The 27,129-nt window shown below is 44.0% G+C and overlaps 1 protein-coding gene and 1 long non-coding RNA gene across 2 annotated transcripts in view; one reads left to right on the forward strand and one right to left on the reverse strand.

The window, feature by feature from the left end:
• Positions 1-11,937: 11,937 nt before the first annotated feature.
• LOC128836396 (uncharacterized) lies at positions 11,938-18,725 on the reverse strand. The gene is made up of 3 exons (XR_008444768.1): positions 18,636-18,725; positions 12,794-13,001; positions 11,938-12,509 (listed from the first exon to the last, which is right to left on the reverse strand). It is a non-coding gene; the product is annotated as an uncharacterized LOC128836396 (long non-coding RNA).
• Positions 18,726-19,377: 652 nt separating this feature from the next.
• TRHDE (thyrotropin releasing hormone degrading enzyme) overlaps positions 19,378-27,129 on the forward strand; it is a 308,520-nt gene continuing 300,768 nt past the window's right edge. The window contains exon 1 of the mRNA XM_054026638.1: positions 19,378-20,162. Coding sequence (XP_053882613.1) covers positions 19,378-20,162 — 785 coding nt within the window. The remainder of the gene's footprint in view (positions 20,163-27,129) is intronic.

Consider the following 27,129-nt stretch of genomic DNA (forward strand, 5'->3'; position numbering starts at 1 on the left):
CCCTAGGTAACCCATTCCAGTGCTTCACCACCCTCCTAGTGAAAAAGTTTTTCCTAATATCCAACCTAAACCTCCCCCACTGCAACTTGAGACCATTACTCCTTGTTCTGTCATCTGGTACCACTGAGAACAGTCTAGATCCATCTTCTTTGGAACCCCCTTTCAGGTAGTTGAAAGCAGCTATCAAATCCCCCCCCTCATTCTTCTCTTCTGCAGACTAAACAATCCCAGTTCCCTCAGCCTCTCCTCATAAGTCATGTGCTCCAGACCCCTAATCATTTTTGTTGCCCTCTGCTGGACTCCCTCCAATTTTTCCACATCCTTCTTGTAGTGTGGGCCCCAAAACTGGACACAGTACTCCAGATGAGGCCTCACCAATGTCGAATAGAGGGGAACGATCAAGTCCCTCGATGCGCTGGCAATGCCCCTACTTATACAGCCCAAAATGCCGTTAGCCTTCTTGGAAACAAGGGCACACTGTTGACTCGTATCCAGCTTCTCATCCACTGTAACCCCTAGGTCCTTTTCTGCAGAACTGCTTCCTAGCCATTCGGTCCCTAGTCTGTAACAGTGAATGGGATTCTTCCATCCTAAGTACAGGACTCTGCACTTGTCCTTGTTGAACTTCATCAGGTTTCTTTTGGCCCAATCCTCTAATTTGACTAGGTCCCTCTGTATCCTATCCCTACCCTCCAGCGTATCTACCACTCCTCCCAGTTTAGTTTCATGTGCAAACTTGCTGAGAGTGCAGTCCACGCCATCCTCCAGATCATTAATGATATTGAACAAAACCGGCCCCAGGACTGACCCTTGGGGCACTCCGCTTGAAACTGGCTGCCAACTAGACATGGAGCCATTGATCACTACCCATTGAGCCCGACGATCTAGCCAGCTTTCTATCCACCTTATAGTCCATTCATCCATCCCATACTTCTTTAACTTGCTGGCAAGAATACTGTGGGAGACCGTTGATTGGGGCTTGATACTGTTGATACAGTTGATTGGGGCTTGCCTTGCCCCTGCACTAGCTCCTCTCTGCCCTTAAGGTAGGAGGGGGAAGAAAGGAGCCAGCGATGGGGGGGAGGTGCTTAGGGAAGGGACTTCGGGGGAGGGGGTGGAGTGGGGGCAGGAAGAGGTGGAGTGGGGGTGTGGCCCCGGGGAAGAGAGCAGAGCCAGTGTGGGGCACCCACCGGCAAAACAAAAAGTCAGTGCCTACTAAACTGTAAGAATCATAAAAGCTGCACTTTCCTCTATCTTGTGTTCTCCCTTTCCCCATCTGTGTGCATTTGTCTTAAGTACAGGATCGAATTTTAACAACAAAACCTAAGAGCTACTATTTAAAATGGGCTCTCTTTCCCAGCAATAACTGCTGATGCAGTTTAAGAAATTTTCAAGGAAGATATTTAACCCTTTAAAAGATTGTATACCAAGAGAGATGGATTAACACAAAGGAGGTAGTTAAAAAAACGAAGTAACTCTTCATTTTAAGTTTTAATTATTTTCCCTCTTGCTTTTATTTTGTGTGCTTAATAAATATCAAGAAAAATGATTTTGTTTGGTGGTTTACAAGATACAAAATTGAGATCCTGCCAACAGAACTCCAAAACTAAATTACTGGCATTAGCAAGAGTAATAAAAATGGTTACTTAAAATTTATAAACCTCTGAAAAACTCTTTCTTGATTTTCACAACAGAGGGATCTGAACAAAGTTTTACTTGTCTTCAGTTCCCCACAGTAATGTATCAGGGACAAGTATATACAGTTTTTTAAGGTTTGATGCTAACCAAAATATTAGAGGTGTATTTCAGTGCAAAGCATTCCAGTGATTCTCCAAGTAAGTTTAGATTTGAAGCTTATATAGGATACATATGTCCTTTCACACTTTAAATTTTTGATTTTTTTTTTAGAAATGTTTGCTAAATTACCATCAGTTGAATTTAAAGATTATCTGAATCTGATTTTTACAAGGAAGTTTCTTCCAGAGCTTAATCTGATATATTTTCTGAAACTAGGCTTAGACCAAGTTTATAATCACCTAACAGCACTTCTCATGGTGGGTTGGTGCAGAAACGATGGCATTAAGATATGGCAGCATTTTTCTTATGGTAAGATTCACACAAGTAGGAGCTTGCCACTTATGTTTTCCAAGATAAGTTTGATGATTAGCCTGTAAATCAGGACTGATTTTTGTGTAGATCCTATTACTTTCAATCTCAGAGCAATCATTTCATTTTCTTTCATAGCTATTATAAATATATAGCAAATATTTTTGTGTACCTTTTTCTCCCCTTGTAAAATACAGAAATTTCTGAACTCCAGAGAGCCTGCTATGTTTTATGAAAATGTCACAGATCTAATATAGCATGAGAGACTTGCATGTTTTTTTTATTTTACTGGTTGACCCACAAGGTGGCACTAAAGAGAAAAGTGACAATTTTCCTAATAAAATGTGAAAACCAAAGCCAGCATGCCATATGCTGAAACAATATTATGTTAATTAGAAACATGCTTCCTTCATTGTCAATTAAATTTTATTTTGTGAAAGTCCTTAAAGCTACATAATTGCAAAAATGGTTCATTTTCCCCAACTCAAAAGTTAAATTTTAAAGAAAATGAGAAAGATCTAGGTAATTTACTAATCATAATTCCAGAATCTCAGATATGAAAATTGTGTCCAAACTGTACTTAAATAATGTTTTTTCTGCTCTAAGAAATAAAGGAATTCAAATGAGGAAAAAACCAAAAAGGCTTAAACTCTCTTTAAAAATAGTCACTTTTGATACCAACACAAATTTAGTGTAAGTGATACCACACCAAAAATTATTTATCCCCCGATATCTAAATATTATTTATAAGACTATTTGGATTGGTCATTTATTTCACTTCTAGTATGTAAGATCATCTTCATCATTTTACTCTTTTAAAATAATATAATCCATTTATAAATTGTACAGATATTTAATTAAGAATGTTGTAGACTTAAGGAATTCAATTCTGGACCCTTAGAAGTCAATGGGAATTTTGCCATTGGAGTCAAAGAGAGTTTTGACATTAACTTCACAAGGACAGGATTTCACTCAGGGTCTCTGAAAATGACCCTCTTAATGAGCTCAGAGCTAGAAACAGGAGGGCAGATTAACAGTTTCCCAGCAGGAAATATAGCATTTGCTTCCAGTTTTGACCGGTCCTGAGATCTCAGACCTTAAAGTTATAACATTATTAAATAAAGAAAATCTATTTTTGGTAATTTCTAGAGGCTTCTAAAGTTGTCTAGTTATAATTTTTCGCTACCTGTGAGACTTGCATTGATGGACACACAGTACTACCAAGGATGCCAGTCCTTACAGGCAGAGGGATGTTAAAGCGATACTAATACATTAAAAAAACAACAACCTTTAAAACGATTCTGAAATAATGATTCTATAAGATTAGTGGTATATACAGAATACCTGATGATGTGGTGTGGGACCTACTATAATGTATTAGCTGTACATTTTATCATTTGATGTTTAATCAAGCATCACTGGCAGACTTAGGACCCTCTGTTTGCAAAATCCCCAGTGAAGTCAATAGGATCCCATGTGTAGAAAGCTGTCAAGATAGGGCCCTACATCTATTAGTGATGGCCAGTTACATAGTTATACATGTTATAAATTGATATTATATTATTGTTTAATGCTGATGATGTGCTAATAAAATTTATCACTGAAACCATAAAACAACTTTATACAAATCCTGCACTTGTGTTAGCTGCCATGTTTGTGGCATCCATTGCACTAGCGCTGCAATAGCTGTTTGGACAAGAGAGTGGGAAAGGCTTAAATCCATTCATCTTGCAGGTTGTTCAGCCACTTCATTCAACTCATTTAATCCAATCAATTTACCCGAGTCCTGTGGAGATGGGGAAGTGGTGTCAGGGATGATGCTGGCAGTCCTTAGGCCTGGTCTACACTACGACTTTAATTCGGATTTATCAGCTTTAATTCGAATTTACCCTGTAACCGTCCACACAACGACGCTATTTATTTCGATGTAAAGGGCCCTTTAAATCGATTTCTGTACTCCACCCCGACGAGCGGAGTAGCGCCAAAATCGATTTTAACATTTCGAATTAGGGATAGTGTGGCCGCAATTCGATGGTATTGGCCTCCGGGAGCTATCCCACAGTGCATCATTGTGACCGCTCTGGACAGCAATCTAAACTCGGATGCACTGGCCAGGTAGACAGGAAAAACCCCGCAAACATTTGAATTTCATTTCCTGTTTGCCCAGCGTGGAGAGCACAGGTGACCTCAGATAGCTCATCAGCACAGGTAACCATGCAGGCTGATAATCGAAAAAGAGCACCAGCATGGACCGTGAGGGAGGTACTGGATCTGATCGCTGTATGGGGAGAGGATTCAGTGCTTGCAGAACTTCGTTCTAAAAGACGAAATGCAAAAACTTTTGAAAAAATCTCCAAGGGCATGATGGAGAGAGGCCACAATAGGGACTCAGATCAGTGCTGCGTGAAAGTCAAGGAGCTCAGACAAGCGTATCAAAAAACAAAGGAGGCAAACGGTCGCTCCGGGTCAGAGCCGCGGACATGCCGCTTCTACGCCGAGCTGCATGCAATTCTAGGGGGGGCTGCCACCACTACCCCACCTGTGATCGTGGATTCTGGGTCGGGGATAGTCTCATCAGCGATGCCTGAGGATTCTGCCGATGGGGGAGAGGAGGAGGAGGAGGATGAGGATGAGCTTGCAGAGAGCACACAGCACTCCGTTCTCCCCAACAGCCAGGATCTTTTTCTCACCCTGACTGAAGTACCCTCCCAAGCCTCCCAAGCCAGTACCCAAGACTCTGACCCCATGGAAGGGACCTCAGGTGAGTTTACCTTTTAAAATATAAAACTTGTTGTAAAAGCAAACGGTTTTTAATGATTACTTTGCCCTGAGGACTTGGGATGCATTCGCGGTCAGTTCAGCTACTGGAAAAGTCTGTTAACGTGTCTGGGGATGGAGCGGAAATCCTCCAGGGACATCTCCATGAAGCTCTCCTGGAGGTACTCCGAAAGCCTTGCCAGAAGGTTTCTGGGCAGTGCATCCTTATTCCCTCCTCCATGGTAGGACACTTGACCACGCCATGCTTGCAGCAAGTAATCTGGTATCATTGCCTGACAAAGCCTGGCAGCGTATGGTCCCGGTGTTTGCTGGCATTCAAGCAACATCCGTTCTTTATCTTGTTGTGTAATCCTCAGGAGAGTGATATCACTCCTGGTAACCTGGTTGAAATACGGGAACTTAATTAAGGGGACAGAGGTGGCCGTTCCTACTGGGCTGTTTGCCTGTGGCGGAAAATAAATCCTTCCCTGCGGTTAGCCAAGCGCAGATGGGAAATTGGCCCTGAGTTTTTCGCGTTTGGCTAGCAGAGATCTTCCCTGTTACCAGCCACGCGGTGGGGGGGGGGGGGGGTACCGTGATCATCCCAGAGAATTCATGGCGGGGGGGGGGGGCGGCGGCGGCGGGGGGTGGTTAGTTTGGTGCCTGCAGGGATCTTCCCTGATACCAGCCACGCGGTGGGGGGGAGGGATACAGCGATCATCCCAGAGAATTCATGGCGAGAGGGGGAGTCGTTAGTTTGTTTTCTGCTGCTGCTGCTGAATGTTAACAGAAAAACCGCAGCACTCTACAGGCTATGCTTGGTATGTGGGAAAGGAGGGCGCAGAAGCTGTAAGACTATGGCTTACCATGGCCGCATGCAAGCCGAATTCTGTTGCCCAGACCTGTGATCTCTAGCAGCAAAGCCACAGGCACTCGGCATTAAGAGGCAAAATGCGACCTTGCACAGAAATCACATGTGCTATGTAATGTGAATAGTGTTGGTCACCGTGAAAGAGTATAAGCATTGTTCTGCAAAATGTAGCTTTTTAAACAATTCTCTCTTTTTTCCCCTCCCTACAGCAGCTGCAAATTCCTCAAGCCTCCCTCCTCCATCCCGAAGGTTATCACAGATAAGGCGTCGTAAGAAGAGAACGCGAGACGAGATGTTTTCTGAAATTATGGAATCCAGCCTCAGTGACAGAGCTCATCTGAATGAGTGGAAGGAAACAGTTTCAAAGTATAGGAAAGAAGCCAGTGAACGTGAGGACAGGAGGGACCAACGTGAGGACAGGAGGGACCAACGTGAGGACAGGAGGGACGCTCGAGATGAGAGGTGGCGGCAGGAAGACCAGAGGAGGCAGGATGCAACGCTGGGGCTGCTGCGTGAGCAAACAGACATGCTCTGGCGTCTGGTGGAGCTTCAGGAACGGCTGCTGGAAAACAGACTGCCGCTTCAGCCCCTGTTCCACCCTCCCCCCTCCCCATGTTCCGTATCCTCCTCACCCAGACGTGTAAGAACACGGGGGGGGGAGGCTCCGTACACCTTCCCATTCCACCCCAGTAGACAGCCCAAGCAAAAGGCTGTCATTTTTTTAACCTTTTCTTTGTGGCTTTTTCCTTCCCAGCAATCCTCCTCCCAAATACCACCCGGGTTCCCTCCCTCTTTTTCTAATCTATTAATAAAGAATAAATGATTTTTAAATGATAGTGACTTTATTTGGTTTGAAAGAAAGCTGGGGGTAGGGGGAGGGTGGGTTCCTTACAGAAAATGAGTCAATAAAGGGGGCGGGTTTTCATGAAGGAGAAACAAACAGATATTTCACACTGTAGCCTGGCCAGTCATGAAACTGGTTTTTAAAGCTTCTCTGATGCACAGCGCTTCCTGGTGTGCTCTTCTAATCGCCCTGGTGTCTGGCTGCGCGTAATCAGCAGCCAGGCGATTTGCCTCAGCCTCCCACCCCGCCATAAAGGTCTCCCCCTTACTTTCACAGAGATTGTGGAGCACACAGCAAGCAGAAATAACAATGGGGAGATTTCTTTGGCTGAGGTCAGAGCGAGTCAATAATGATCGCCAGCGACCTTTTAAACGGCCAAATGCACATTCTACCACCATTCTGCACTTGCTTAGCCTGTAGTTAAACAGCTCCTGACTCCTGTCCAGGCTGCCTGTGTACGGCTTCATGAGCCATGGCATTAAGGGGTAGGCGGGGTCCCCAAGAATAACTATTGGCATTTCAACATCCCCAACGGTTATTTTCTGGTCCGGAAAGTAAGTCCCTTGCTGGAGCCCTTTAAACAGAGTAGTGTTCCTGAAGACGCGAGCGTCATGAACCCTTCCCGCCCAGCCCGCGTTGATGTTGGTGAAACGTCCCTTGTGATCCACAAGTGCTTGCAGCACCATTGAAAAGTACCCCTTGCGGTTTATGTACTCGGTGGCTTGGTGCTCCGGTGCCAAGATAGGGATATGGGTTCCGTCTATCGCCCCACCACAGTTAGGGAATCCCATTGCAGCAAAACCATCCACTATAGCCTGCACATTTCCCAGAGTCACTAACTTTTGTAGCAGCACCTGAGTGATTGCTTTGGCTACTTGCATCACAGCAGCCCCCACCGTAGATTTGCCCACTCCAAATTGATTCCCGACTGACCGGTAGCTGTCTGGCGTTGCAAGCTTCCACAGGGCTATCGCCACGCGCTTCTCAACTGTGAGGGCTGCTCTCATCTTGGTATTCTGGCGTTTCAGGGCAGGGGACAGCAAGTCACAAAGTTCCATGAAAGTGCCCTTACGCATGCGAAAGTTCCGCAGCCACTGGGAATCGTCCCAGACCTGCAACACTATGCGGTCCCACCAGTCTGTGCTTGTTTCCCTTGCCCAGAATCGGCGTTCCATGGATAGAATCTGCCCCATTAACAACATGATCTCCAAAGCACCGGGGCCCGTGGTTTCACAGAATTCTGTATCCGTGTCCGTGTCCATGTCAATGTCCTCATCATGCTTGTCGCTGCATTGCCGCCACCGCTGCCTCCTCGCCTCGTTTTTCTGGTCCTGGCTGAGCATAAACTCCACGAGAATGCGCGAGGTGTTTACAATGTTCATGACTGCTGTCTTGAACTCAGCGGGCTCCATGCTTGCCGTGGTATGGAGTCTGCAGTGTTCACTCACCCAGGAAAAAAGGCGCGAAAATGGTTGTCTGCCGTCCGTTGCTTTCATGCAGGGAGGGAGGAGGTGAGGCTGTACCCAGAACCACCTGCGACAATGTTTTTTGTCCCATCAGGCACTGGGATCTTAACCCACAATCCCAATGGGCGCGGGAGACTGCGGGAACTATGGGATAGCTATGGGATAGCTACCCACAGTGCAACGGTGCAGAAATCGACGCTAGCCCCGGTACTTGGACGCACACCACCGAATTAATGTGCTTAGTGTGGCCGCATACATTTCGACTTTATACAACCTGTTTTTCAAATCCGAATTATATAAATTCGGATTAATCCCGTAGTGTAGACATACCCTAAGTCACATCTCTGCACACAGGCGGCCTTTCGGTGTTGGTTCTTCTCCACGGATCAGAGCAGATATGGAGGCCACATCCTCCTGAGGTGACAGAGCAGGCCTTTTTAGATGCAGTGCTACTCTCCCCAGTCGGGAGGTGTGGGAGGGAGGCAGGGGAGGAAGGGACTGAAAAGGAACTCTGATCACAGCCTGTCCTTTCTGTACCTGTCAGGCTATTGCTCCTGGCTGGGCATCCAACTAAGCAGTCGAAAGAAAAAGAAGATTCACAGACTGACATTTGGATCATGGAATGTCAGAATTCTTCTTGACCGTGACTAAAGTCTGGAATGAAGAACAGCCCTTACTGGCAAAACACTTATGAGGTATAACATAGACGTTGCTGCCCTTAGTGAAACCAGTCTTGCTGATGAGTCCTACCTTAAGGAGGTGGGAGCAGGCCGTTCCTACTACTGGATTGACAAGACCAAGGATGAGCCAAGACAGTCAGGGGTAGGGTTCATCATATAGTCTGACACTGTCTGCAAGCTTGACTTGCTCACCAAGGGAGTCAATGACCAAGTTACGGTGCTCTGCATACACTTGTCCAGAGTCCAGTTCACAACCATCATCAGTGCCTATGGGGTGACAATGACTCTCACAGATGAAGTTAAGAAGGTATTTTATGAAGATCTTAGCAGGATCATTGCTGTGCCTCACCAGGACAAATTCATTGTCCTTGGAGACTTTAATGCTCCTGTGGGAGCCAACAGTGACATGTGGAGCAGGTTGCTAGGCTATCATAGCTTTGGAAGGTCACACTCCAATGGCCAACTACTTCTCTCCAAGTGTGCAGAGTTCAATCTCACTATTACTCACACAGTCATCCAAGACACCAACAAATATAAGGCAACATGGATGCAACCCAGGTCAAAACAGTGGCACATGCTGGACTATGTAATTGTGCAATCTAAAGACATTAAAAATGTGTGCATCGCCCATTCTTCGAGAGATGACAAATGCTGTTCAGACCATCAGCTTGTGAGAAGCATCAGGTTGCTATACTTCTTACAAAAGTGTCCCAGAAGATGCCTCAAACCACCTAAGTTGATCAATGTGACTGCTATGAAAGACCTCAGTATTCTATGTTAAATGACTTTCCTCTTCTGGTTTGAATTATTCACTTTATAAGAAAGCAAACACATACACAATCCCCTTATCCCAGGGTCCTGAATAAGGGTCTGATCATGCAGGTTCCAATTCAGTCAAAGCACTATAGGCACAGGCTCAGGTCCACCCCTATTCAGCATGTATCTAAATTTACGCATATGCTTACATATTGTCCTGAATAGGGATAAACTTAAGCATGTGTTTAAGTACTTTGCTGGACTGAAGCCTCAATCCTTACACAGGGAATGCTTGAAGTCAATGGATTTGCCTGAGTAAGAGCTGCAAGAGAATTGGGTACTTAATTGTTGTTTATTGATTATTTTAAAGATCATCTGTCTCTAAATCCATTCTAAGGCTATAATGAAGTATCTCCCTTTATTCTAAACTTTCTGGTAACTATTCCTTTTAAAAACAAAAGAGGATTAAAGCTATTTTGTATGAATGGGACATTTTGATAAATTACAAATCCACAACTACATCAATACTACTATAGTAAAACAAATTTAGATAAGCTGAAGCCCAAATTGTATAAAAATGCATTATTACAATCATTGTAGGAGTCCATAAATTTTTACTACCAGATGTGGTGGGAAAACAGATGCAACAGACACAGAAGGAATGCTCAGATGGGCCATGAAAATGATTAAAGAGAAGGAGATGCTTCCATATTGGAAGAGATTTAAAAGATTGGGACTCTTTAAATTTAGGGAGATGAATAAGAGGGAAGATGATGGAAGTCTACAAAACAGTGAATGGTACAGAGAAGGTAAATCAGAAGCTTTTATTTTCCCTCTTTAATAGCAAAAGAAATATGATAGTCAATAAAACTGAAAATCAGCAAATTTAAAACTGATAAAAAGAAATACCGTATATACTCAATCATAAGCCAGTTTGTTTATAAGCCGACCCCCCCCAAGATGGATAAGTAAAAATGGAAATTTTTTTATAACCCGTTCATAAGCCGACCCTATAATTCAGTGGTCAGCAAACTTTGGCTCCCGGGTCAACAGGCTAAACCGCTGGTGGGCCGAGATGGTTTGTTTACATCGAGCGTCCGCAGGCACGGAGGTAAACCTAAGCAAACGGGCCGGGACAGCAACTGGTGGGGAAATTTTTTGGCGGGGTAGAAGCTGGGAGTCGGGGGAGTAACCCCTGTGACCACCCCCCACATAACCCCACCCCTAGCCCCCACACTCTCCCTATCCCATCCCTTCCCACCTTATCTGGGGAGGGCCAGGGGAGGATGTCTCTGACCTGGCTGGAGCTGCTCTGGCAGGCTGGGCAGCACGGCCGCAGCCTGTTCCAGCAGGCCAGACTGGGCGGCGCGGTCGCAGTATGTTCCAGCGGGCTGGGCTGGGCTGGGCTGGGCAGCACGGCAGCAGTGTGCTCCGGCGGGCTGGGCAGCGTGGCCACAGCCTGCTCTGGGGGGCGGGGCCGAGCGACTCGGCTGCAGCCTGCCAACCCCGGAGCTGCAGCTGCTTCAGAGGCTGGGGGGAGAGCAGCGTGGCCAGAAGTGGAGAGACTCTGGCCCCGCCTCTTCCCTTCTGGCTCTGCTCGCTGTGCTGCCTCTCCTTGCTCCCTCTGTTGGGGGGAGGGGCTATGTACCACTACTCCCTCTCTATACCCATTCATAAACCAACCCCATTCTCTGGTGTTTCCCTTTTTTACTAAAAAAAATTTGGCTTATGAACGAGTATATACAGTACTTATTTTTTTAAAAAAATTAACACACAATTAACCTATGTTACACATTGTTACAAGCTAGAAGGGAGCCTGAGAGTTTAATACATTTGAAAAAGGATTAGAAATGTATATAGATAATGAGATTATCCACAGTTACAAAAATAGGATTTAAAAATCTATATATATTTTATAAGGGATATAAACCTGTAGGGGTTCCTTGCACCTAACTGTGAAACATCTCAGACCGGGCTCTGTCTGAGACAGAATGCTGCACTAGCTGGACCATCAGTCTAATTTGGCATGGCAATTCCCGTGTTCCTAAAACAGAATAAAATATCCACAAATTTTCTCTCTCTGTCCTCCAAGACTAACTTGCTTATTTCTAATTGATTACGATTAACTAGGTTTAAGTGTAATTATTCACTGATAGAAACAAACAGCATTATGTTATATCTATGCTTTGCACATTACAACTAACATAATTATTGAACTTGTGTAAACAAAAAGTAAAAACAAATGGCTCACAGTTTAAAAAAAATCTTAGAATCTTTGTTTAAAATAAGCTTTATGGTAAGCAAGCCAAATATGCTTTAAATAAAACTCATCACTAGATAATAAACCTATTTGTTTAATCTTCTTATATAGCTAATTAAATGGGAAAATAAATACAAATAAATGAATGATAGAAAGAGAGAATAATCAATTTTGGGAGGCTGAATAAACATGTATAGATGTGAAACACAACATATGGAGGAAATAACTTATTTTCACAATCTGATTTGGATAACAACAACAACAACAACAACATGCTTAGAGAGCTGAGTGTCCATGACTACACTGCTTGGCTTTATTTCAAGCATCTAAGAGCTCTTCGGGGTTATTACTGATCTGGTGCAGCCAGATTAATCATGGATGACCATGTGACCATCACCCAGTCCATGACTAGACAGTCAGAGACTGGATAATTGAAGTATTATTGATTCACATTATACTGTAGATGCGTGTTTCATCCAAAAACTTCAGATCAGGAGATTTGGCTTTTAACAAGACCAAAATGCAAGGCATTTTAGCTTAATAGGACTGAAATAAGCAAAGGAACTAAGGTCAACTGTACAACGTGATGATACTTCTGATGCCTCAATTTCAATGTCCTACCTGATCATAAGACATCAGCAGAGGGTCAGTGACCAGATCTGTGTGCCCATGCAGTAACATAGGCAATATGTGGCTTCTCAGACACACCCCAATATCAGGACTACTCAGGCAGCATTTTAAATAGAGTTCCTTGCAACTCCAGAAGAAACTGAAAGAAAGGGAAGACACAAGAAAAAGAAAATAAGGGGAAAGGAGAGAGGGAATAGAGCAGTACCTACTAATCCTGCTTGTCCCATGATGACTATGAACTAGTCACTTGTAGGTCTGTATTTATCTAAAACATAACACAACACAGTGATCTTTCCACTTTTGTTTGTTACTTTGTAAGTGGCAGAGTAAAGCTAAGTCAAGATGTGGTTGTACATAGTCATCTAGTCATCCCTATTTCAAAACAACAAAACAAAATATTGCTTAGTGCCAAATCTCACTCACCTTAGTCAAGTAGGTGGTCTCCCTGAAGCAAATGGGATTACTTCTATAAGTCACATGAGCAGGATTTGGTCATTACTGTGACTTTGGGTGCGTGGGGTTAACTTTTAAAGTGGACACCGAGAGACATTTTCTGTTATAATCTAGCATTGTGGCTCCTTGGATTTTTAGTGGGAATGCTTTCCCCCAATATTTTTCTTAGCAATAACTCCTGAAAATAAAGCAGAAGGTATATTTATCAGCATCACATATTAGATCTGGAATGTCACTGAAAATGTCTTGTGAAAAAATATGACTGCATAGGGGCAGTACCTCTGCCCTAATCTACTCCCTATGCACCACTCCGGCAGCTCCAACGGAACAGAAACCTCCCCTGCTGCCAGCTGGGGGACAGCCCCAGCAGCTGAAAAGCTGGCAAAAAAGGCTCTTAATGCCTCCCTCTCCACAGCTCCCTGTGCAGGAAATGAACAGACAGCTATCCCCAGATACTGTATAGTCCCTAGGGTATCCGTACCTGCAGGTTGGTGTTGGGGGATTCTCAGTACATGAACAACTATAGGTATAACAAATACATTTACCAAAAATAAATTTGCAATTAAAATACATTATAAATGTATTACATACCTCTGTATTAATGACAGACAGGGCCGGCTCTAGGCACCAGCAACCCAAGCACGTGCTTGGGGCGGCACATTTTCAGGGGCGGCATTCCGGCCATCTTTAATTTTTTTTTTTTTTTTGTTTCAGGTGGCAAAAGCCTAGAGCCAGCCCTGGCAGCAGGGGTGTGTTGTGCGCGGGGGGGGGGGGGGGGACACGCCCTGGAACAACTGCGGTTCACGCCATGGGGGAGCAGTGCCCGCACCTTGTGGCTGGGCCGGGCAGGCTCTGAGTGGGGGACACCGGGGCTGGGGGCTGCCCTGCGGGGCACAGGGAGCCACCTGCAGATGCCGCAGGGCAGCCGCCCCCCAGCGCAGCCGGGGCTGGGCGAAGCGGCCCAAGCCGCCCAGGGACTGCGGCAGGGTGGCCATAGAGGGTGGGTTGCTGCCGTGCGGGGCCCGCATCCCGCTCTCTGGGGCTCCACTCCCTCTGGGGCTACCCTGCCCTGGCTCCTCAGCCCCTTGTCAGGGCGGTCCCCCAGCTCTGCCCTCCCGGGTCACGGCCAGTCCTGGAGGCGGGAACCCTGGCTGGAGGGACCCTGGGCTGAGGCACGGCCTGGGAGCCTTGCTGCTTACCCCAATCCTGCCAGCGCCAGACCAGCTGGAGGCAAGGGGGGAGCGGATGGAGTCAGCACTAGGGGGAGCCCAGGGCTGGGGTGGCAGGGGCTGTGGGTGGGATAGGGGGGAGAGCCCAGCACTGGGGTGGCAGGGGGTACGGGTGGGAGGGGAGAGAGAGCCAGGGATGGGGCGGCAGGGGGTGCGGGTGGGGGAGGGCACTGGTGTGGGGGGGTGAGAACCCAGGGGGGATGGAGGGCAGCCAAAATTTTTTTTGCTTGTGGCGGCAAAAAACCTAGAGCCGGCCCTGATGACAGAAATGTTAGCAGTCTTTCTACCAGTTAAGAGCTTTATTGTACCTCATGCACCTCAGGTTTATTGTACCTTAGACACAAGGGACCAGGCGTTGCCAGTAGCATAGACTCTTGGTCGCCTACCTCCTCGCATGGTCCTCTCGCATACCTATCTTGTACAAATGTACAATATGTGCTTGCCTCTGTGACTGGCAGGTTCAGCTAGTGGAGGGATTGGTGGACCTCTGCCTCCTCCTGGTCACTTTGGGCTTGCTAGCCCTGTAGTCCTTACTTACAGGCGTTCAAGGACTGCATTTGTCCCTATTCACTGCACAGAAGGCAAATGGGGGAGGGTCCTTGAGCCCTGCCACTCTTGCAGATTTGTTCAGTGGTCATTTTGTAAATCTTTTATGTACGCAAGTGAATGAAGCATTGATCGCTCAGGCCTCAAAGTAGAAAAAGTTCTACATGTCTTCTGAAAATTATAATGAACTTATCCTCTGTTTGGATAAGTTCAGTTCCATGAATAAACTGTACCCAACTGCAAGATATACTGTAAGGTTGCTTATTTACAGAGCCTTACTGCTAAGACTGTAAAGCCCCAGTATGAATACAGAGTGTTGATTTTGTGTCAGTGTTGATTTTGTGTTGATTTTAACATAAAAATACCCCAGCTTTATTGGGGTCCCTAGTCACTGGACACAATATAACCTAGTGAATTGGTAACTGCATTATCTGAAGCTTATCCATGTTTCTTCTCATACTTGTTGTCTAGGGAGAACTATCTCTACACTTATTTGGTTAAGGTGTGCAATGTGTTCTCTTGTTTTGTACAAGTAACTGAAATCTGATCCTATAGCTCATAAATGTGATTGCATACAAGATGTTGATGGCCTAAGGGAAGTTTTGAACAACTGAGAGTCATTATTAGGATTTTGCTGCAGAAGTGAGACATGATCTGATATCTTTTCCAGCAATGTCACAGAGACATCTGACAAGCTGACTGTGAATTTCAGAGGCATTATCGATAAAACACATTCATACACTTACCATTGTGGATAAGAGAACATTCAAAGACTTTGCCAAATATTTGCATAGAGAGCTTTCTGTAGGCTATGTATCTATGTAGACTCATATGTTATTCTACAGCAAGGTGCTGTAATTGGTCACAGATTTGCCAATTTCAGATGGTATTAACAATTTATGACTTTGGCTAAAAATACTTGTGTCTGATCCACAGTTATGAACATGGAAAATGGCTAACCTGGTAATGTATGGTTTTAGAATGACGGAATCATTCAGGCACCTCAATTGCATATCACAGAAGCTGCTAGCAGAACCTCTTTAACGTATGCCATTCAACATATTAGATTTGTGAGGATCTGAGGGGAGACTGAAGACCCTTAGAGTGTTGCATGAGTTGCTGGACCAACATCAGAAGTGAATCTAAAGGAGTCTAAGCTCTTTCTACTTAAACCTTCTTCCTGTACTCTGCCTGTTATTTACACTAATATAGCCTTTCTTAGAAGGAATTAGACCCACAGTTGCTTACTGGCATGTCCTTAACCCTTTACACATTACCTTTTCTATTGACCCACGCTGTTTTAGGGGGCCTGAAATTTTCAAACCTGAGTTATGTGACTGAATTCCATAGTTGATTTTGAAAATCTCAGACCTGAAGACACAAATTACATGCTAAAATAGCTAGAATGTCTTATGCCATCTTATACTGCCGTAGACTACCCTCTAAATTTGGCATAGTTGAATTGATTTCCAAACACAGTCCAACTGTCTAAGACACCAAACATGCTATTTTTATGAGAAGCCTGCACAAAAATGTTCACCAATAAAATTTTAGCTCCTTCCCTGCTCTCAGTTGCATGAATAGTATTTTATTAAAAAAAAAGTTGCAACTTATAAGATACAGTAAAAAAATTCAGTTCTATTTCAGACTAACTATACCCTTAAAACAAGACTTTGCTTGAATGTCTCCCTGAGCTGCTGACGGGAACAAACATGTAAACTTAGAAAACATGGCAGGAAAAAAATAGTACAGAAGATGGTGTTTCTTTCTGCTGCCTGTTATTGACAGCCCACATACAAAACACTTAAAAGCACTCAGGCACTTCTTTTGTGTCCATTTTAAAGGGTTTAATGAAACATATAAATTGACATTTTTAAACCTACAGCTTTGGGTTTTATATCCCAGTGTCAGTTCTTTTTTTCAAATCACAGGGCATCAGTTTTCCACTATATGCCTCAAACTTATAACGTCAACATATAATGAAACCTATTTACAGCCACTAAAAGGATTGTTGTTTTTCTGCCTAACAGGTGGCTGGATAATAGTGCAATTAATATGGAGGAACTGTAGTTAAGACTGAGATTTTACTCAGGACAGATCTACTAGAACAGAGAACCACAATTCATAGGTGACTTTTGTACATATTTCACTCTATATTCAATTTTGTACTATTGCAGTATGTGACACTGCATTGTAAAATAAAAGCTAGGGCTTTGATCATTTTTTATATTTATATTTTTTTATATTTCTAAATTCTGATTGGCTTGAATGATAGCAGGTAACTATTTATATTCCATATAACAGCAGTTCTAAAACAGGTAGTAGATTAGCACAAGTTCAGATCAGCCACACTTTCAGAAGGCAAAGTGGCCAGTATATCCCATTCCACAGACATCTCATCTGTATAAAAGATTTGCCCTACTTGTATATTTTTAAAAGTGTAAGTAATTTTTAAAAAGCTACTTTTTGCATCCGTTATTGCAGGATAGAAAATACAGCTCTGATCCCATGAAGACTTATACACATCCTTAACTTTATGTACTTTAGGGTTGGTATGACAACTCCCACCTTTTCATGTTCTCTGTATGTGTATCTATATCTCCACACTATATGTTCCATTGTATGCATCTGATGAAGTGGGCTGTAGCCCATGAAAGCTTATGCTCAAATAAATTTGTTAGTCTCTAAGGTGCCTCAAATACTCCTGTTCTTTTTGTGGTTACAGACTAACATAGCTGCTACTCTGAAACCTGTCAATTTAGTGTGTAAAGTTTAACACATGGAATTCTTTGCAGGATTGGGGCCTAAATAGCTTTGGTTATGAAATGCAGAGACAGTTGCCGGAACAATGCAGAGTGAAGAAGAGAAAAGGGGTGTCTAGAATACAAATCCAGAGCTGGAGCTGACTTTTGGAGATAGGTCCTATGTTGATAAAGTTCTGAACTAACCCGCCCGATCCAAATAACACATACTTTTGGGGGTGGGGAGGAGCAGAGTCAATGTGTTCAAAATCTGCACCTTAATTTTGCAGGTGGGGTCCATCCCTAGAAATATTTTAGCCCTTGAGTTTGGAAAGCATCCCTATTCAGGATAGCATTTAAGCACATGCTTAAGTCCAACTGAAGTAAAAACGGGATTTAAGAACATGTTTTAATTTCAGCAAGTGCTTAGGTGCTGTCTCAAATAAGGATGGATGTAAGCACCCGCTTAAGTACTTTCATTGAACTGAGGATTTAGGTCCTCTAAGCTATTTATGTTAAGTTAGGCGCTTGAATATCATCTTTGAGGATCAGGGCATTCTGACTCCAGGCTTTTGTTCCCTAGGGGTTCCATCCAGCACTTATACATGTGAATAATTTTACTCAGCAGCATAATCCTATTGGTTTAAATAAGCATACTTACCTGAGTAAAATTACTCACCTGCTTAAGTGTTTGTTAGGTTCAGCCCCTAGGTTAGCATGATACAACTATTTCCCTTCAAAGTTGCACTCAGCAACTCTTTATGAAGTAGATCTAAATGAAATACATGGTGCGTGTTCCATATTTATGCGGGGAATATATTCGCTTAAATACAATCCCAGCAAATCCTGTGGCTGGGAGGATTTGTAATCTGACACACGCCACATCCCATCATCAGAGGATCTGACTGTGCCAGGGGGTGTTTATCAGTCGGGAGGCCTCCCTCTCCCTCCAGCAGCAAATATATATATTGAAACTAGTTAAACACAGGCTGAGTCACGGGCGGGGAGTGGGGCCGGGGATGGTAGAGAGGCTCCTGCCACTGAAGCGATTCACGGCGCTTCTTGCAGACAGCTCAGCGACCTCCCCTGGAGCGGTGGGTGTCTTGTGCGCCAGCCCGGAGGAAGCTCGCTAAACCGGGCTCTCCCCCACCCCCAGGGCACGCACTCCCCCCTCTTACTTTTCTCCCCCTCAGTCTCCGACAGCAGCCGTAGTAACAGCTGTCAGTGGGGTGAGGCGGGTGCATTTATCTCGCCCCCCCCCCGCCTTCATGCAACCCAAGCGGGGAAGCGCTGTACCTGCAGGAAAGGCGACTTTGCAGAGCGAGCCCCGCACTTGAGACTCACCGCCGCGCCACTCGCGGGCGGGAGGCAGAGCCGCTGTCCGGTCCCAAAGCCTCCGGGCGCTTCCAGCGGCTGCCGAAGAGGGCAAGGCGGAGCTGAACCAGCAGGGGAGCCTCGGCCGCCGGCAGGTGCCCGGGAGCCAGCGCCGAGCGAGGCAGGCAGGCAGGCACTCCCCCCACCCCCACCCCGTGTGGCAGCTCGGTGCGGGGCGCACGCATGGCGCCGGGCAGCCAGCCCAGCAGCGGCAGGAGGAGGCGGACGGGCGGCTGCGGGCACTGAGCGGGAGGGGAGTTTCTCGCGAGCGGCGGCGGAGGGAGGGAGCGGGAGCCTCCCCCGCCTCTCCCCTCCCCGCGCGCAGAGTCGCACTCGGCAGCATGTGCTGAAGTGCCCAGCAGCGCCCCGAAGAGGAGCCCAAGTTGTGCTCTGCTGCGCCCAGCCATACGGAGCCTGCCCACCCCCTCGGCCCCGCGGCAGGGGCTCCCCCTCCCCTCCTGGGGACGGAGAGGAGCCTTTCCCCGGCCGGGGCTGCTCCCAGAGGTGTGATGTGGTTCTTCGGAAAGTGACAGCCGGAGGAGGAGCAGCAGCGCCGGCGGGCAGTTCCTCCCCACAGTCCCGGCTCCCCGCTGCCTCCCATGCCTGCGTGGCCCCACAGTGGGGCGGCGGCCCCGCGGGAGGAGCCGGGGGAGGCGCTGCTGTGATGGCCCTGGACGAGAAGCGGGAGAAGAGCGCGTCCTTCACCCCCATGATGATCGAGGAGGACGCCGCCCTGCGGAACGGCAGCAGGGGGCTCTCGGGCCAGTGGGCGGACGCGGTGGGGGTGAGACCCCGCACCACGGAGCGGCACATCACGGTGCACAAGCGTCTGGTGCTGGGCTTCGCCATCTCCATCCTGGCGCTGCTGGTGGTGACCATGATCGCGGTGCTGCTCAGCGTGCGCTTCGAGGAGTGCAGCACGGCGGCCGCCGCAGACAGCCCGGCCCGGGCGAGCGGCAACGGGAGCCTCCCGGGGGCTGCCCGGCTCAACCACGACGCTGGGGAGCCTCCCGGCCGCCAGGAGGAGGCGCCGGGCGAGGAGGAGGAGTGGCAGCGGCGGCGGCAGCCGCCGCCCTGGACCCAGTTGCGCTTGCCCCGGCACCTGAGACCCCTGCACTACAACCTGATGCTCAGCGCCTTCATGGAGAACTTCACCTTCTGCGGGGAGGTGAACGTGCAGATCGAGTGCCTGAACGCCAGCCGCTACATCGTGCTCCACGCCCACCGCGTGCACATCGAGGCAGTCCAGGTAGCCGAGGACAAGCTCTCCGGCGCCGTGCGCGTCTCCAGTTTCTTCCTCTACCCGCAGAACCAAGTCTTCGTGGTGGTCCTCAACCGCAGCCTGGAAGCGCAGAGAAGTTACAACCTCAAGATCATCTACAGCGCCCTGATCGAGAACGAGCTGCTGGGCTTCTTCCGCAGCTCCTATGTGCTCCACGGGGAGAGAAGGTACGGCTACTCCGCCATAAACGTGACCCACCCCATCACCGGCATATGTTTCCATAGTGGGAAGAGGGCAAAGGGCTCCCCTAAACATGAGCGCCCCAGGTGATAGGTACCCTGTTATCCTCAGTCTCATAGTCTGCAGCCACAGTGGACACCCCATGACGGGCAGCTACCGGTGTCACCCTCCCCCCCATTTAGCCTCAGTCTCCTATTTCTAAACTAGGAATTGACATGGCTATAAAAACAGTCTCTAGGGAACACACCCTTAATAAAGCTCCGCTAGTGGGGCAAGGAGTTTGTCAGGAACTCCTCTTTGAAAGCTCCGGGAGTGTTACGTTAAATGTTCAAGGTAGTGCCAAATTACAGTTAACTTCTGCAAGCGCTGCCGTGGGAGTGAAATGCATCAGTCAGCTCCCCATCCCCCGTTGTCCTCGAGAAGCCCGTCAGTGGCCGGGGCAGGATCCCTGAGGTTAGACATAACCAAAACGTGACAGAAAAATCGTTACTAACTTCCCACTTAAAGAAGAGGGAGCTCGGCTGGGCACTAGGACCTTGTACGAGACAGGTCTGAGTCGCGTTCTCAAGTGTATGCAGTTCTTTTCATGCTGTAGATCTTGCCACTGACATTTCTATCCTTTAGATGCTTTGATTAGGAGATGCAGTTGAGAGAGAAGGTCTGCTCTGACGTGACCATTATCTAGAGCACTGAGCAGGGATTCATTTTAATCCTATACCTGACTTTCATGCTAGGGTCCCCGTGACTTGTAGCTTGCTGATTGCCAGTAAGGAGAAGTGAAAGTGAATAATTGGCATACCAGAGACCTTTGCATGCTTCTGTTAGGAAGTAAGGGTGGTTATATTTCCAGAGAGCCAGTCCTGCACCCTACTCAGGCTAAATTCCCATTGAGCCACTGGCAGTTGTGGCTGAGTAAGGACTGCAAGCTCAGGCATTTTTGTGTTACAGCTGGTCTTCCCCTCCTTTTTGGGGAATGGTCCCGCTACATATAATTTGTTCCGCAACTCCTAGGGTCTGGTGATGAGAGATGCTGAGTGTTTGCAGCTCCTGTGGAAGTAGGGGTTACCATTTTTTCACCTTATCTTCCCCAGTGATGTCCAGGGGAGCTGAAGATACTCATAATCGGTGCTCTAATCTTAAAATTAAGGAAAGGAATAATTAGGAAAACCAGCAAAGGGATGACAGAGAAAACACAAAAACAAGAGAAGGGAGACTTTTTTTTTTTTAGATTTTTCTAAATCAAGGTATCAATGAGACGCTTCCAAGGGAAGTTTCACTGATTCAGCCAGCCTACTCTATCATAGTATATTCTGGGAGAGCATGTAAGTTTTATCATTCAGACAGGTTTCCAAAGCAGTTTTATCCTAATAAAATGCAGGCTACTTACTCAATAGTGCTTACTTGACAAGAGTGAACTACTTACTGGGAATATTTTCATGTTAGTTTAATCATGTTTTAAGGTGAACGAAACATTCAGTCTGTATGCTTACAGCTAAACACTCTAGGTATAGCATAGATGATTAAAATGGATCTTTATATAGTTATTCCTTTATTATGAAAACAACTGTGCATCACTTCCAACATATAAGAAGTGTCTTTGCGCAGCTAGGGATTGGACAAGTTGAAAGAATAATCTTTCAGTTGCATCATAAAATAAAACATAATAGAAAACTCACCTGTAGAAAATAGGTCTGTTTAATAAGTTCTTTCTGTACCAAACTAAAATATGTTTATATAACAGAGCCTCCTTACCTATTTTTTTAAAAATAGCGTTTTGTGCATTACAATAGGACTTAAGTTTGTACTGTTGTTACCTATGTGATTGCATTTTATTCAGAAAGCTTGAAGCAGTTTTTTAGGGCCTGATTCAGCTGTCACTTTACTCCGTTCACTTCAGCTGAGTTACTGCATATTTGGTTCTAGTCTCTGCTTAAAAGTTTGGCTTACATGGCTAAGTCTGTAAGGGGTGTGAAAAATCGACTCCCCTGAGCGATGTAGCTATGTTGACCTAACCTCCAGTGTACGCAGCTAGGTCCACAGAAGAATGCTTCCATCAGCCTAGCTACCATCACTCAGGGAGGTGTTGTTCCTACAGCAATGGAAAAATCACATCTGTCAGCATAGGCTGTGTCTACACTGAGGGGTTATGTCAGCATAGCTATGGCACCGTAGCTATGCCAGTATAGTCCCTGTAATGTAGACATGTAGAGCCCTGCAAATCAGCAAATATCCGATTTATATCTGTGGACCATGTTTGTGGATCGCGGTTCGGCTGCAGATACAAATTTTGTAGCCGCACACGGCTCTACAGAGATGGCCACCAGTGTTATTGAGAGTGGAATCAGTCCTTTATTTGCTGTTTTCACACAACAATAGATGTTTTATTATTATTATTTATTTCATTGCTGTAGTGCCTAGTAGCCCTGGTCATCAATTAGGACCTGGTTGTGCTCGGCGCTGCAAAAAGTGAAGAAAAAGAGGGTCCCTACCCCAAAGATCTTACAATCTAAGTAATAAAGAAAGCGGTACTGACTTCCTGATAGTTATGTTACCGGGCTCCCAGAATTTATTTATTTTTAAGCTGTCTGACATTGAAAATCCTAGTTACAGATTCTCTCTCTCTAAACATAATAATTTCTTTGATATTGCATGCTGAGCAAAGAGTTTATATGAGGGATAATAGGCCAAAAAAGTAAGGAAGACAGAAAAAGACCCCCCCCCCACAATTCAATTATGTCAACATCCCCCTTATTAAAGCATGCTTTTGTTGCTGATAATTTTAAACGGACTGATGTTAGAATCCCAGGGAAGGTTAGCGTTACAATTGTGTGATTTGTCATCAAACCAAAGTAAAATGACATTTTTGCAGAGCTCAATTGTAGAAAAGGATGCTGCCTCTTACCTGATTAAGGACTGTGGCTGAAGTAATCAGCGTTCTTCTAGTTTGTTCAGCTCTTTGATTCTGTAACAAAATGAAATGTTGAAAAGGAAGTCACTTTATTACATAAATAAATGAAAAAGACAAAGTTCACATAATTATCTCACTTCTGAACATTTTAGTTTTGTTGAAAATAATTAAAGGAAACTTACATATACAATATAATATTTCAAAAGAGTAATTGTAGCACAGTTATAATACTTTTGCACCAAGTATGATCAAGTATTTACAGTCGAATGTTTGTTAGAAGTAAGATAATTGTGTGTCAAACTATATAATATATAGTACTCTACTCTCATAACATGATTATTCAGATCATTAATCACTCTCTACTGTAAATACACTTCATTGACCCAATTATATTGGGCCAGATTCTCACTTGTGTAAAGTATGATGCCACTGAAGTCAATGAAATGATGGTTATTTATAGCAATTTAGGATCCTGCTCATTTATGTTTTGGTTTAATAGAATATGTATTTTAAAACTGTAACCAAAACTTGTTATACTTTTAGGTGTTTAATAGAAGTACTGCTTTTCTTTTTGAAATGTCACAAAGACTTAATGACTTAATATATATAAAATACACACTCTAAACAATAGGATGTCATTGTGCAAAATGTTTTCCTGCAAAGTAGTAATTTGCATTTTGATTAATATATATAGATGTTTCATAAGTCTGAAAGTTAGACCAATTTCTACTATAGCATATGATAACATAGCTTCTCTTAAGTTATGTGGGATCTTGATGTTCCACTAGACCTTTGTTTTAACTTTTTGACATCCTTATATTTGATTGAAAAGTATAGCAACATCATTGGAGTAGTGGTTGCTGTAAAAGGACTGTAGACATAATTTTTCACTCACGTATGTGAGGAGAATAGCTCTGGTTAATTGTGCGACTTCACAAGCACAACAAGGCTTTCGTAGATGGTTTTACTGTTCCACCCCCCACCCGCCCCTTAGATAGAGGAGGAAGTCAGTACACTTACTTTTTGACTCCATAGATGAAAGCCGTAAATCAGTCAGAAATGTTGGCAGTACAGTGAGAAAGTTAACATTTTCATAGAAGTTATTGTACCTTTAATAAAATGCTAAAATGAAAGTGAAATGATACAAAATATTTTGTATCATCATTTCAATCGTGCACTGTAATTTATTGGCAGTATCCAACAAACATTAATGCATAGTTTCTGCAGCATGTTATAATAACTGAGATGATTATTTAACTTCTGCATAAATGAAATGAAATCAATTCCTTACCATTTTCAGACAAAACAAACACATTGATTCCTCTTTCTTATAGCAACCAAGATGTCAAAATAGACGAGTTGTTGAGGAAACGCATGTCTTTCTTTAATAGATGAGATGGAATTAAAATACCTGCAAATTACTGTCATGGGGATGCTGAATAGACAAGCTGTGAGGCTTTCATTCCTGGAAGTATAACTTTTGATGGTGATATTTCTGGGAATTATAAGATAAAAATGGCAGTGCCCAAGGACGGTATGTAGAGAGAGAGGTGGCAAAACATCCGAGCTATTCTATGATCTCTGTACACTAGAGAAATTCTGCATCTTTATCTCATTTCTTTGTTCTTTAGGAGAAAATGTATACATTGTCTTATATACATACTCAGTTTAATCTTCAGGAATCAGAGAAATTTCAACTGTTTTTTTTCTAGTATAACATAGGAGTCCAGATACCATGGTGATGGGCACCTTTTAAGTGCATGTATTGTTTTATTATTATTGGTAAAGTTTGGCATATTTACAATATTGTATTGAATGTAATGAAATATACAGTAATGCACATCTTGCTGTTAAAAAAACATGATGCAGAATTCATCAGTAGTTTTTATTAGACTAAGAGATTTTTTCATTCCCTTAAAGATTTCATTGATGCTCTCTTAACATTCTTTAGATGCTAGTCTGTTGAAACAGTGTTTCCTCATTTAGACATTGTCAGAATGAGTGTAGAATTCCCTGAGCATGCATTTACCTGTGGGTCTGAGCTCATTAAAATTGTTAATTAGAGAAGAAAGTTCATTAGTCCTAGCTTTACTAACAACGAGCTCAAGTCCTGCCTTCCATGTTAACTCAAAATTCCTGTTGAATTTCTTGGGTATTTTAGGTGTTAAAAGAGTTCAGAATCAGGCCCATTTTAAGCAAGTGGACTAAATGAGGCAAAGTAAATTTCTTAATTGGACAAATTCTGCTCTGTTAAGATGATGCAACTGAAGTCAATAGAGTTTATCTGAGTTATTATTGGTGTAACTGAGAGCAACACTTGACCCAATGTTTGGATTTACTAACCCCTCATTAATAATGAGACTAGAAAGCCACAATAAAAGTGTACTCCTTCCAAAATATTCAGTAATTTTTAACCAAATAAGACTTCGATTTTTGGATGAAAGACTGGTAACAAAAGTCTGACTGACATAAGAGGTGCCAACCTTTTACAAGATTAGCTGTTATGAAAATCGGTCATAATCTCATTGTGAAACATCATATTTTACATGACTGCATATTTGTTACTTGAAAAGTCACATATTAGGCTTAATACTATTATGGTAAGAAAAAAGTGTCATAAAACTGCCAGTAACTTAATTCTGTGTTACTCTTATAAATGCTCTAAGCCAAAAAGTCAAAAAGCTCAGTCAGTAAATACTAAAAATTAAAGTGTGTAAAGTACTTATCTTATTTTTGCTCCATCAGAATTACAGAAAATCATGTTGCAGAATAGTACTCTATTTTAAGTTGAAAAGATTACAAGGGCTTTCCACTGTCTTTATTGGATCAAATAGATATCCACTCACAAAAAACTCTTACCTTATAGTTAAGGTTTCTCAAGGGCATTTCCCATCAACACATTCATTAAAAATCCGGAAAATGACTAGTTAAGCAACCGTTAGCATTCAAACTAGCCACATATGTCCTGTCTTTACAATCACATAACCAATCAATATTCATATTACTATTTGACGTGCCATGACACCATACTGCCATCCCACTCATAATCCATACATGTAAAATATAAAGGATACCCTGAAAATGTAAACGTAGGTTCTGTTCCTTCAAGGAGACCAACATTGGTGGATTTTTCCCTGAATGTAGGTGTAAGGGTCTCCGCACAAGTGTCCCTTTGCAGGATCGGGATCTAAGTCTATACAGTTTCAAAGAAAAGACACTTGTATGTGTGGCATTATTAAAATGTATAGGTCTCTTTTTCTGTACAGCATATTTCAAATGCCTTTTTTTCTTTAAGATATTTCTAAGAGATCATTTGTCGCCTCTTAAGTTGATTGTTTTTCTTTCATTAAATTTATTGGGAAAAGACTGAAAAGCATCCTTACTTGTAGAGGCTGAATTGCTTGCTTAGGTATGTAAACTTGCAAAGCCCACATAAACAGAATGCGTCTGATTGGACTTCTGTAGTTACAACACTAATAGATTGTTGTGTGATTCAAAGAGCTACATGCAATTAATACACAAATAATCAGCAGTGGAAAATAATGATCCTCTGGGGTCTGCTAAGTGAACATATATTATTATGTCCAAAGAAAGGCAGAGTTTTCTTATCAGTATTTGAAACCACAGTGAGATCCCTGAAGGTCATTAAATCCTAGATTTAACTGAAGACTCTGCTTATTTGTTTTACATTGCACACCAATAGTGGTTACCTTTTTCATATATTGCTGAACAAAACTGTGGAGGCAGAACACAAAGTAAAAATAGAAGGGAGAGTATTTTATTGAATATCAGTGTGATGTCTGTAAAGTTGTTTCTAGCAAATTTGTGTCTCATTATATTACATGGATTGCATTATAGTACATGTGGAGAGAATTTATGCCAAGAACAACTACATCAAAGCAGAACTATTAGGATGAGAAGTATGTAGTACATGGATTGTGCTTTGCTGCTTCTAAGAGTTTAGTTGTGTTTATTTTGGTAAACTACCATATTCTAGCAATATCATGTAGTATGTCCATGACTCAAGCACTGCACATAATCAGTCA

The sequence above is a fragment of the Malaclemys terrapin genome, chromosome 1 (genome assembly GCF_027887155.1).
Source record: "Malaclemys terrapin pileata isolate rMalTer1 chromosome 1, rMalTer1.hap1, whole genome shotgun sequence".
NCBI lineage: Eukaryota > Metazoa > Chordata > Testudines > Emydidae > Malaclemys > Malaclemys terrapin.